This window comes from Narcine bancroftii, chromosome 1, assembly GCF_036971445.1.
Source record: "Narcine bancroftii isolate sNarBan1 chromosome 1, sNarBan1.hap1, whole genome shotgun sequence".
NCBI lineage: Eukaryota > Metazoa > Chordata > Chondrichthyes > Torpediniformes > Narcinidae > Narcine > Narcine bancroftii.
In genome coordinates, this window is record NC_091469.1 from 150,142,977 (window position 1) to 150,155,813 (window position 12,837).

The following is a 12,837-nucleotide window of genomic DNA, read 5'->3' on the forward strand; positions in this document are numbered from 1 at the left end:
CTCTAGTGAGGTTCTTTTGCAAGATAATCTCAGTTGTAATGTGCCAAGCCCAATTTTAAATCAGAAGTGCAGAGGGGAAGAAAAGTTGGAAAGCAAAAATATAAACCCACAGATGCTGGAAATCTGAAATAATAAAGTACAATGCAGGACATAAAATGAGGTGGCCAAGACACAGAGGATCCAGAAGAATTGGAGCAATGAAGAAAAGGCTGGAGGAACTCAGCAGGTCGGGCACCATCCGTGGAAGGCATTAGACAATTGACGTTTTAGGCTGTAAGCCTTAAGAGAGCAGTAACTGGGGTGGGGTGGGGAGGAGCATGGTGATAGGTGAATCACCAAAAGGGGAGGGGAATGGGAAGAAATGGGAAAAAGTAAGAAGGTGATTGGAGGAAGGGAATGGAGGGCAAAAGACGGTAGAATGCTGGAAATACCATATAACCACTTACAGCACAGAACAGGCCAGTTCGGCCCTACTAGTCCATGCCGTAGCAAATCCCCACCCTCCTAGTCCCACTGACCAGCACCCGGTCCATACCCCTCTAGTCCCCTCCTATCCATGTAACGATCTAGTCTTTCCTTAAATGTAACCAATGATCCCGCCTCGACCACGTCTGCCGGAAGCTCATTCCACATCCCCACCACCCTCTGTGTAAAGAAATTTCCCCTCATGTTCCCCTTATAATTTTCCCCCTTCAATCTTAATATTTTGAATCTCCTCCACTCTTAATTGAAAAAGCCTACCCACATTTACTCTGTCTGTCCCTTTTAAAATCTTAAACACCTCTATCAAGTCACCTCTCAATCTTCTACGCTCCAGAGAAAAAAGCCCCAGTCTGCACAACCTTTCCCTATAACTCAGACCCTGAAATCCTGTCAACATTCTCGTGAACCTTCTCTGCACAGCAATACACAGCAAGTCAGGCAGGATCTGCGGAGATAAACAGCAGTGAGAGTTTCATGTCAAAGGGCCTTCATCGGGACTGGATAGGTGAGAAAACAAGTGAAAGTTTTAATTAAAAAATCAGACAATTCTAGAAACGTTCAGCAGGCCAGACACTGCTTGTTCCGAAAGAGAGGGAGGAGCACTGTTAACGTTTCAAGTTGACGACCCTCTGTCAGAAGCGTTGCTCTTCAGTTAACGGAGGTAAGGAATGCAGCACCAAGGTTCCTACCTGCAACCACTAGCTCGAGGGTGAAGGAGTTCTGGCCTGCTCGATTGGTGGCGATACACGTGTATATCCCAGCATCTCTGGCAGTGGCTGGCTCGATGACAAGGGAGTGAACGCCGTTTTCACGCACGAGCATCTTGTGGCTGCTGTCCGGGCAGATTTGATTCCCGTTCAGCTGCCATATCAGGTCGGGAGTTGGGAGACCACTCACCTGCAAAGAAAATTCAGACTGAAAAACTCCAATGGATGTGCAGGGAATGACACATTACCCACGAAGTATAAATGTACAATCGGCCGGAGCTGCTATGACGACAGGCCTGTCGCTGATCCGGACCCAGGAGAGCAGGGGAGCAGAGACATGCCACTGCTCTGAAGGGGTCAACCACCCGGTCCTAATGCCAGCACCTCTGTAGGGGCTTTAAACGGCTTGTTAAAAGGGCCGATGGTTCTATTTTAAAATCCTGGTATGTGACCAAAATGGCAGCACCAGTTTTCAGCTACAGCCATGATGGGTTGCAGACTCCGGGGACCAGTGGACTGGCGCAGGGCACCAGAAACAGGGAGGGGTACACCCTTTGTTGAATAGGAGAAGCAGAGGAGACAACTCTACAGAACTCTAATGGTTGAAGACAGATTGAGTGCTTTGAAAGAACTGCTTTGTTAAGTATTCTGATATTGACAGCGTGATCCTTTTCGTGGTACCTAGATGAAAATTGCAATAGGGCCCGTTTCTTGCTTTCTTGTTCCTTTTAAAGACACCTGTATTCTGGATTTGAGACCTCATCAAGTTTGCCTATACTCTCCAAAAAAAAATGGCAGCATTGTCAGTGCCGGTGTAATGGCAGTGTTGCCGCAGATGTGGATCTGGGGAGAGCAGGGAGCAGAGATACAGTGTTCCCTTGCAGGGTCCTACTGTCCAGACCTACTGCCAAAGGCCTCATACAGGCTTTAGAACTACAGAACCATAGAGCGCTACAGAAAACAGGCCATTCGACCACTCTAGTCTGTGGCGACCATCATCTCCCCAGTCCGACTGTCCTGCTCCTATACCATAACCCTCCAGTCCTCTCACATCCAAGTACCTATCCAATTTACACTTAAAACACACGAAAGTGTTCCCATTCACCACATCAGATGGCAGCCCATTCCACACTCCCACCACCCTCTGAGTGAAAAACATCCCCCTGAACCTTCCCCCCTTCAGCTTAAAACTATGACCTCCCGTATTTATCTCCCCCAACCTAAGGGGAAAAGGCCTACTCACATCCACTCTGTCTACACCTCTCATAATCTTGTAAACCTCAATCAAATTTTCCCTGTTAACAGCCGGTAAAAGGTGCCAACGGTGTTTTATTTAAAATTCTGTGACCTTGGAGTCTGTGTTCGGCAGGAGCCTCAAGGGACTGCAGATTGGTACTCTGCACCGGTAACGGGTAGAACACCCCCGTGATGAGAGGGGGAAGCAGAGCAGATGACCATAAGGACAGCGACCACGATGGCGGGCCAGCGAGGAGCTCTGCGGCTGAAGGGCGCACACAGGCAGCGAGCTGTTAGTGACCTGCGGGCGAGGAACCCACACAGGCCAAGGGGGAACTTGAGGTCAAAGGTCTGACAGGCTGCCGGCTGATGGAGACCGGCTTTTGAGAACCAGGTATCACCACCAGGATTTGAGAGGGTGCTGAGGACAAGAAGGGCTCATGAAGGGCTCTGTACACTGAAGACTTCCTCATCTGTTGGAGGTTTGGAGCTGGGCCCGGGTGGCCGATGATTTGAACTGGACTGCAGTCTTGTGCGGCTGTAGTGACTGCGGGAGCACGGGAGGCAAATCCACGGACACTCAATGACTCTGAGGGGACTCTCCTTCGTTTCTCTTTCTCTGACTGTAAGGCAACACTAATGGCCAATCTTTATCATAATTTTGTAGACTAAAGGCAATTTTGAGTAATATAGGAACATAGGAACATAGGAACATGGAACAGGAGTCGGCCAAAAATGGCCCATCGAGCCTGCTCCACCATTCAATACGATCATGGCTGATCTAATTTATGACCTAACTCCATCTACCTGCCTTCTCCCCATATCCCCTAATTTCTCTATCATGTAAAAATTTATCTAACTGAATTTTAAATATGTTTAATGAAGCAGCCTCAACCATTTCCCTGGTTAGAGAATTCCAAACATTCACTACTCTCTGGGAAAAACTATTTTTCCTCATCTCTGTCCTAAATCTACTCCCCCGAATCTTGAGACTGTGTCCTCTCGTTTAGTTTCCCCGGCCAGCGCAAAAAACCTTCCTACATCTATCCTATCCATACCCTTCATAATCCTATATGTTTCTATAAGATCTCCTCTCATTCTTCTGAACTCAAGCGAATACAATCCGAGACGATTTAATCTTTCATCATAAGTCAACCCCTTCATCCCAGGGAACAACCTAGTAAACCTCCTCTGTTTTATTGCATGACAATAAATAGTATCTGATCTGATATATATCTCCCACTGTACTGGGAAAGAAGCCAATATATTAAATACCCCATCTCACCTTGGACACATTCCCTCCCACCAGCTCCCCATCCCTCACCCCCCTCACCCGAGACAGAAGATGCCCTAGCTTGAAAACATCAGCCGCTAGATTCAAGGACAGTCTCTTCCCTGCTGTTATTGGACCCTTGAATGGTCTTCTAATTAAAAATGATGCTCTTGTACCATTTAACCGTACTTTTCTCTACACCCTCTTCTTCGTCCTAATGGGAGATTTCTCTGCCAGTCATAAACTTACTGTGGCACTACATCCTTCATTTTTGATGGACTGCAGCACTCTGCCTTGTACTTTTAAATTTAAAAAAAATTAAATTTAGACATACAGCATGATAACAGGCCCTTTTAGCCCACGAGCCTGTGACGCCCAGTTGACCTACAACCCCCGGTACATTTCAAACAGTGGGAGGAAACTGGAGCCCCCGGCGAAAACCCACACAGGAGAACGTACAAACTCCTTACAGACAGCGTGGGGTTCGAACCCTAATCGCTGGCACTGTAGTAACATTGTGTTAACTGCTACGTTAACCATGCCACAATTTTTGAGGCACTGTACCCTACATTTTGTTTTGCTTGTTCTCCAGACAAGTTGACTTGTACTTAACAATGCAATAATAAAACTTAAGTTTTCTCTGCATCTTGCTGCATGCAATAATAAATACTCCACAAAAACCAGGGAGAAATCTCTGATCTTCTGTGATCTTTGAGCAGACAGAGTAGCGAACCAGAGTAACAAGACAGCAGCTCTGACAATGCAACTTTGGAGCATCAGCCAAGATTTATTTTTATATGCAAGTGCCTCGAGTGGCACAGGGGTGAGGGTACCACTCACCGGGTTACTCAGGTTACAGGACCACTGTTGCTTTTCCTGTAACCTGACAGCAGCGTTCACATGCCGCACTTTGAATCTGTCACACGCCAGTGGGATAACTTTTGGAGTTCAAAGAAAGTAACTACCTGTACTTAAAACAACACTGGAGTTGAAACTCGGAAACGAGAAGCCAATCGTTGTGCACAGGGATTACTGAGCAAACCAGTACTCAGCTCTTTACCTGGAAGAGTTTAATTTCCCACTGCAGGAAGCGTCAACAAATGCCACAGGCCACTGAACGACTGACACTTAAACCAGATACACTCGCCATATTAATTTAAAAAAATTAGATCTTGTTGGCTTCAGGGTCAAATCTGACAGCGTAAAAAAATTCCAGAACAAAGTATCCTTTGGGCTTGTTGCATTGATGCCGGGGTTAATCCACACCAAGAACACAAGGAAGTCTGCGGATGCTGGGGTTGAGCGCAGAGTACAAAAGTGCTGGAGAAACTCAGCAGGTCACACAACATCCATGGGAAGCAAAAAGCAGTCGACATTTCGAGGCTGAGCCTTTTTTCGGGGACGTGGAAAGTCGGGAGGACACCTGATTAAAAAGGTGAGGAGAGTGGGGAGTAGAGACCCAGAGAAGGGAGGAGTCGGCCATCCGGCCGGTCGAGCCTGCTTCGCCATTCAATGTGATCATGGTTGATCTGGCTGTGGACTCAGCTCCATTAACCTGCCTTTTTCCCATAGCCATTAGTTCCCCTCATGCAAAAGTTTATCTAATTGTACCTCAGGGCAGTAGCGGGTAGTGCCATGCCTTTACAGGGCCAGCGATTGGGACCAGGGTTCAAATCCCACGCTGTCTGTAAGGAGTTTGTACATTCTCCCCAGGTCTGTGTGGGTTTTCCCTGGGGGCTCTGGTTTCCTCCCAACTTTTGAAACATGCCAGGGTGTAGGTTAACTGGTTGTAAATTGGGTGGCATGGACTCATGGGCCAAAATGGTCTGTTGTTGAGCTGTATGTATCAATTGAAATTAAAAAAAACATTAAATTCTGCTTCCTTAGGCAAAGAATTTCACAGATTCACTACCCTCTGGGAAAATAGGACCTTCTTATCTCCATCTAAATCTACTCCCTCAATCCTTGAGGCTTTGTCTCCAAGTTCTAGTCTTACATTGCAGTAGAAACAACCTCTCTGCTTCTAACTTATCTATTCCTTTTTATAATTTTATCTGTTTCTATACGATCACCTCTCATTCTTCTGAATTCTAGTGAGTACAGACCCAAGCAACTTGGTCTATCCTCACAAATCGATTCCATCATCTGCAGACTTCTGTGTATTTGAAGGAATAAAGATTGGATAGGCGTCTGATTACCTTACAATCCATTCTGCAGAGCTTTCCTTCCTGGATCACCATGTCTCCTGGAGCCTGCAAGAAGTGAGGTCTGAAGAAACGCTCCTGGATAGTTTCTGCCTCCTCTCCACTGTCTCTGGAGCGGGACCGAGGCCTGAGGAGAATATAAGGAGAGAGAGCATTGGCTGGAAAATCAACATTCCCTTCGCCCACCAGATGGAAGACTCAAACCTGGTGCACCTGTTATTTTTTAAAAACATTTTACAGCTTAGTAAAAGGAAATTATTTTTATGCTATCTGGATTGAGAAAATTACTTTGAAATGCATCCAAAAATCAAAGCAACACATGGATGTAACAAGTTACTTAGGGGTGGTTAGCGTAGCATTTAGCGCAACACTTTTACAGCACCAACGATCGGGGTTGGGGTTTGAATCCTGTGTTATCTGGAAGCAGTTTGCACATTCTCCCCATGTCTGCATGAGTTTTCCCCGGGAGCTCCGGTTTCCTCCCACTGTTCGAAACACATTGGGGGTGTAGATTAATTCGGTGTAAATTGGGCGGCACGGACTTGTGGGCTGAAATGGCCTGTTACCGTGCTGAATGTCTAAATTTAACAAAAAAAATTAAGTTTAAAATTTAAAAATGATCACCGCAATCATTATCTCTTCTCAATGCCACCCTCAGGGACAAGGACAGAAGCCCAAGTCCAGCTAGGTTCAAGGCCAATTTTTATCCAACAGCTATTAGGCCCTTGAACTTCCCCATCTTACCTTAATCCTAAACCACTCCAGGACCACCAAAATGATCTGCTTGCACCAGCAAGGGGTTCAGCAGCTGACGGAGCCTACATGGAATGTGACCACACCTGAGGGAAAGTGAGGGACTCAGTGGCTGAAGGACCCATGCAGGCCTCAGGCGACTTGCGGTTGGGGGACCTGCGCGGGTTGTGGGCTGCTGGAGACTGGCTTCGGGCACTGAAGACTTCCTGATTGCACTCGAGGCTTGGATCTGGAGCTCGGTTTGCCAATGAGTCGATCAGAAGTCTGTGCGGCAACAGAGGGCAGGAGCACTGGAGGTGAACCCTCCAAAAGCTCAGTGTCTCTTTTGCTTCTCTTTCTCCTATTGTTTGGGGTGCTGGGCAATGCTCATGGTGACTCTTGGTATGCCTTACGGCGGACAGAAGTTAAAGTAAATTATGTAAGCTTCATTTTAAATGCATTGTTACATGGCAATAAAAGAAACCTTGAAATGTCACCTTTTTCATGTATTAACTGTGAATGTTTATCTATCCTTTGATACCGATGACCTTTTTATGCCTTGGCATGTTGTGGCAATTGAACTTTTACCATTTTAGTTGGTGTATCTCACATGCGTAAATGACTACAGCAAGCATTTCAGTGCTCCTGTACTTGTGTAGAAGACAATAAGCTTGCATTGATAGTTGACATTGTTTCTGGCCAGGCCATCCTTAACATCCCATCGGCTCTCTGGCTACCATCCCTTCGCAAGGAATTGAATGGGGAATGAACAAATATTTCCACTCTTGGAACTGTATCTTTAAAGCCACAGAACTGTGCAGGTTGGGAACAGGCCATTTGGCTCAACTTGTCCATGCTGATCAAGTTGCCCATCAGAACTGCTCCCATTTGCCTGGGTTTGGCCCACGTGCCTCTAACCCATTCTTGTCCATCTACCCTTCCAAACACCTTTTAAACTCTGTAGTTGTCCCTGCCTCTACCACTTCCTCTGGTGGGTCACCCCATTTATTCACTGCCCGTTATGTGAAATATTTGGCCCTCAGGACCCCATCAAATCTCATCCTACCCCGGCTGCCACACTCTCTTCGCCAACCCTTCCGCTTCCTGTCTGGAAGACATTACTCGAATACGAAATCAGGCACCATTCAAGGACAGTTTCTTTACCCGCCATTATCAAACTCTGAGTGAACCTCAGACTTGTAAAACCATGCTGCCTTTTTACTTTGTGCCAACTGATCCCTCCCTCTGTAACTCTGTACTGTTGAAGTGTGTCTTACTTGTGCTATGTCTGTGAAGCCCAGTTGTAAGTTTGCAAGGCAACCTCCATCATGGCATCTTGGTACGTGACACAAACATGAACTTGAGTGCAGACTTTACTGCCATGTTTACTTTCATTTACTCAGAGTGTGTCATTGCAACTCCAGCATTCGTATCTTTCCCTAATTGCCTCTGAGGAGGCAGTGGATGGGTCAACCATAGTGATCAGTCCAGAGACACAGATCGGCCAGACCACACATGGACAGCAGCCATCCGGGTGAGATTCTCATGACAATTGAGCAGTTTCATGGCCATAGTAAATGAGACCAGCTTTAACAATACAAAATCTGAGTATAGCCTTCATTAACCATGGGATTGAGATCAAGAGCCATAAGTTACATTTTAAATGTAGACAAACAGCACAGTGATGGGCCCTTTTGGCCCAGGATCCTGTGCCGCCCAATTACACCTAATTGACCTACATCCCCGGTATGTTTTTTGTGAAGGGTGGAGCACTTGGAGGAAATCCACGCAAACATGAGGAGAATGTACAAACTCCTTACAGAGAGCGTGGGATTCGAACCCAGGTCCCGATCATTGGAGCTGTAACACTATGTTAACTGAGCCACCCATAAATGTTCCAGCAATACAGGAACTTATTTAGACCCCATTTGGAATGTCGTCCAGTTCTGGTCACTTCATGACAGGAAGGATGTGGATGGCGTAGAGAGGGTGCAGAGGAGATTTACAAGGATGCTGCCTAGATTGGAAAGCACACCTTATGAAGATTGGTTGAGTAAACTTGGTCTTTTCTCCTTGAAGTGATGGGTTGAGGGAGTGACTGACAGAGGTGCACAAAATGATGAGAGGCATTGTTCACGTGGATGATCAGAGGCTTTTCTTCCAGATTTCTACTTTCCGAACATTAACTGGGACACCCATACAGTAAGAGGGCTGGATAGGGTAGAGTTTAAGTGTGTTCAGGGAAGTTTTCTTAATCAATACATAGAGGAACCGACTCAAGTGGGGGCAGTATTGGATTTCCTATTAGGTAATGGGATAGGTCAGGTGACAGAGGTTTGTGTTGGGGAACACTTTGGTTCTAGTGATCATAATACTATTAGTTTTAGGCTATTAATGGAAAAAAATAGGGATGGGCCAAAGGTTGAGATTCTTGATTGGAAGAAAGCAAATTTTGAGGGGATGAGAAAAGATTTGGAGGGTGTGGATTGGGAGAAGATATTTTCAGGGAAGAATGTAGCAGATAAATGGAGGATATTCAAAGGAGAAGTTCTGAGAGGGCAGAGTTGGTCTATCCCCGTGAGGATTAAAGGAAAGGTTAGAAAATGTAAGAAGCCTTGGTTTTCAAAATATATTGGGAGCTTGGTTTGGAGGAAGAGGGATGTATACAACAGGTATAAGCAGCAAGGAAGGGATAAACAGCTTGAGGAATATAAGGAGTGTAAAGAAAATCTTAAGAAAGGAATTAAAACGGCTAAAAGGAGATATGAAATTGCTTTGGCAGGAAATGTAAAAATAAATCCAAAGGGTTTCTATAGGTACATTAAAAGTAAAAGAATAATGAGGGATAAAATTGGACCCCTTAAATATGAGGGGGATTGGCTCCGTGAGAAACCAGAGGAGATGGGTGAAATTTTAAATATTTTTTTTCTTCAGTATTCATTAAGGAAAAGGATATTGAGCCAGATGAAGTGAAGAAATATGGTAGGGAGCTCATGGATAATATAAGGATTAATGAGGAGGTAGTGTGAGCTATATTGAAAAAGATCAAGGTGGTTCAATCTCTAGGTCCTGACAAAATATTCCCTAGGACCCTGAGGGAGGTTAGTGAACAAATAGTGGGGGCGTTGACAGAAATATTCAAAATGTCACTGGTCACGGGGGAAGTGCCGGAGGACTGAAGGGTGGCTCACGTTGTTCCGCTGTTCAAAAAAGGATCCAAAAGTAGGCCTGGTAATTATAGGCCTGTAAGTCTGACGGTGGTGGGTAAATTAATGAAAAGTGTTCTTAGAGATAGTATATACAACTATTTGGAAAGACAGGGATTGATTTGGAGTAGTCAGCATGGTTTTGTACATGGTAGATCATGTCTAACAGAATTTTTCGAGGAGGTTACTAAAAAGGTTGTTGAGGGGAAGGCGGTGGATGTTGTCTATTTGGACTTTAGTAAGGTTTTTGATAAGGTTTCCCATAAGAGGTTAGGAAGGAAGGTGGAAGTATTAGGTATTAATGATGAAGTAGTGAGATGGATTCAACAATGGATGGATGGGAGATGCCAGAGAGTAGTGGTGGAAAACTGTTTGTCGAATTGGAGGGTGGTGTCAGGTAGAGTGCCTCAGGGATTAGTAGTGGATCCATTGCTGTTTGTCATATATATTAATGATCTAGATGATAGGGTGGCAAGTTGGATTAGTAAATTTGCAGATGATACAAAGGTTGGCGGTGTTGTGGACAGTGAGGAAGATTATCAAAGCTTACAGGGTAATATAGGACAATTAGAAGAGTGGGCTGAAAGATGGCAGATGGAGTTTAATACTGATAAATGTGAGATGCTACATTTTTGTAGGACTAATCAAAACAGGACATACACGTTAAATGGTAGACCATTGAGGAGTGCAGTGGAACAAAGGGATTTGGGAGTCATGGTACATAATTCTCTGAAAGTTGAACCACTTGTAGATAGGGTGGTGAAGAAGGCATTTAGTACAATGGCTTTTATAAATTAGAGGATAGAAGACAGGAGTTGGGATATTATGTTGAAATCGTATAAGGCATTGGTGAGGCCAGATTTGGAATACTGTGTGCAGTTTTGGTCGCCGAATCACAGGAAGGATATAAACAGTATAGAGAGAGTGCAGAGGAGGTTTACGAGAATGTTGCTTGGGCTTCAGGGCTTGAGCTACAGGGAATGATTGAGCAGGCTGGAACTTTATTCTCTGGAGTGTAGAAGGTTGAGGGGTGATTTGATAGAGATATTTAAAATAATCAGGGGGAATAGATAGAGTCAATGTGGACAGGTTTTTTCCACTAAGAGTGGGGGGAGATTCTAACAAGAGGGCATGGATTGAAAGTAAAAGGGGAAAAGTTTAAGGGAAACATAAGGGGGAGTTTCTTCACGCAGAGGGTGGTGAGGGTATGGAATGAACATCCGGCAGTGGTGGTAGAAGCGAGATCGATGTTAATATTCAAGGTTAGGTCGGTAGGTATATGGACGGGAGAAGTGTGGAAGGTTATGGGCCAAATGTGGGTTAGTGGAACGAGGTGGGAGAAGATGTTTGGCATGGACTAATAGGGCCAAACTGGCCTGCTTCTGTGCTGTAAATGGTCCATATGGAAGTAACAGCACAAAATTCTGGAGAAACTCAGCAGGTCAAACAGTGTCCAAAGGCAAAGATACACAACCGACATTTCGGGCTTGAGTCCTTTACCAAAGTATGAGAAAATGCCGGCAAATGTCCAAACAAAAGAGGGGGGGGGGGAAGGGGTGGGTAGTAAAGGCAGGGGATGATATGTGGAGAAAGGAGGGAGGGGACGGCAGTAATGAGGGGGAGGAGGGAGAAAGGGGAGAACTGGAAAGATAGGATGGGGGAGGAGAAGGAAAAGGTGAGCAAGTTTAGCAGAAAGCAGAGAAGTCAAAGTTAATGCTGTCTGGCTGGAGGGGGCCCAGACGGAAGATAAGGTGTTGTTCCTCCAATATGCGGGTGGTCAGGGTGGGATAGGACACAAGGCCATGGAGAGTCATGTGAGTCTGAGTGTGTGACTCAGAAATGAAATGGTTGGCTACTGGAAGGCCGCTGTTGTTGTGGACGGAGAGGAGGTACAGTAAGTTTTAAGGTGCTTGGGAGTAAGCACAGGGGGGTGTAACAGGTAAGGTTTTCACACAGGGAATGGTGGCTGCATGGAACATGGTGCTGGCAATGGTGCTGGAGGCAGGGACAATAGGAGAGATCTTGGGACTGAGAAAACGGAAGGTTAGGCAATAGGGAAATTCAAGGTGGTTTAAGTAGTTTATTAGGTCAGCATAACACTGTGGGCCAAAGAGTCTGTGCTGTGCTGGAGATTTGGGGCGGCTGGTAGTCACGGTGGGGAGCTGGCTGATGGAGGACCTCCGTTGTCTTCAGGCTGACTTCCAGGCCAAACATTTTGGCAGTTTCCGCAAAACAGGACATCAAGCGCTGAAGAGCTGGCTCTGAATGGGCAACTAAAGTGGCATCGTCTACAAAGAGTAGTTCACGGACAAGTTGCTCTTGTGTCTTGGTGTGAGCTTGCAGGCGCCTCAGATTGAAGAGACTGCCATCCGTGCGGTACCGGATGTAAACAGCGTCTTCATTGTTGAGGTCTTTCGTGGCTTGGTTCAGCATCATGCTGAAGAAGATTGAAAAGAGGGTTGGGGCGAGGACGCAGCCTTGCTTCACGCCATTGTTAATGGAGAAGGGTTCAGAGAGCTCGTTGCTGTATCTGCCCCGACCTTGTTGGTTTTCTACATTCGAATTAATTACTCAAACTTGAATCCCCACCCAGACTGGTGGGATTTGAACTGGAGGACACAGCCTCAAGATTCAGGGGAGGGAGAGATGGAGTCAGTGGAGGGGAGGTTGATTTTAAGACAGATGAGGAGGAACTGCTTCTCCCAGAGACTAGTGAATCTCTGGAATTCTCTGCCCAAGGAAGCAGTAGAGGCTGCATCACTGAATGTATCGGATGGGCCCTTAAATACAGTGGCAGCTTTCCTGAGACAGTGGGAGTCAGTCAATGGTGGGGAGGCTGGTTTGCAAGATGTTCGAAGCAATAAATGTCACAATGACCAGATAATCCATTTAGGGCAGTGGTTCTCAACCTTTCTCTTTTCACTCACATCCCACTTTAAGTAATCCCTCTGCCATCAGTGCTTTGTGATTAGTAAGGGATTGCTTAAGGTAGGAAG

The 12,837-nt window shown here is 45.8% G+C and overlaps 1 protein-coding gene across 8 annotated transcripts in view; it reads right to left on the reverse strand.

Annotated features, from left to right (window-relative positions):
• The window catches only part of palld (palladin, cytoskeletal associated protein), a 485,446-nt gene that overhangs the window by 20,721 nt on the left and 451,888 nt on the right, over positions 1 to 12,837 (reverse strand). For all 8 annotated transcript variants that reach the window (XM_069941703.1, XM_069941714.1, XM_069941705.1 and 5 more), the window contains 2 exons: positions 5,898 to 6,030; positions 1,173 to 1,380 (listed from right to left, as the gene is read on the reverse strand). In XM_069941703.1, coding sequence (XP_069797804.1) covers positions 1,173 to 1,380; positions 5,898 to 6,030 — 341 coding nt within the window. The remainder of the gene's footprint in view (positions 1 to 1,172; positions 1,381 to 5,897; positions 6,031 to 12,837) is intronic.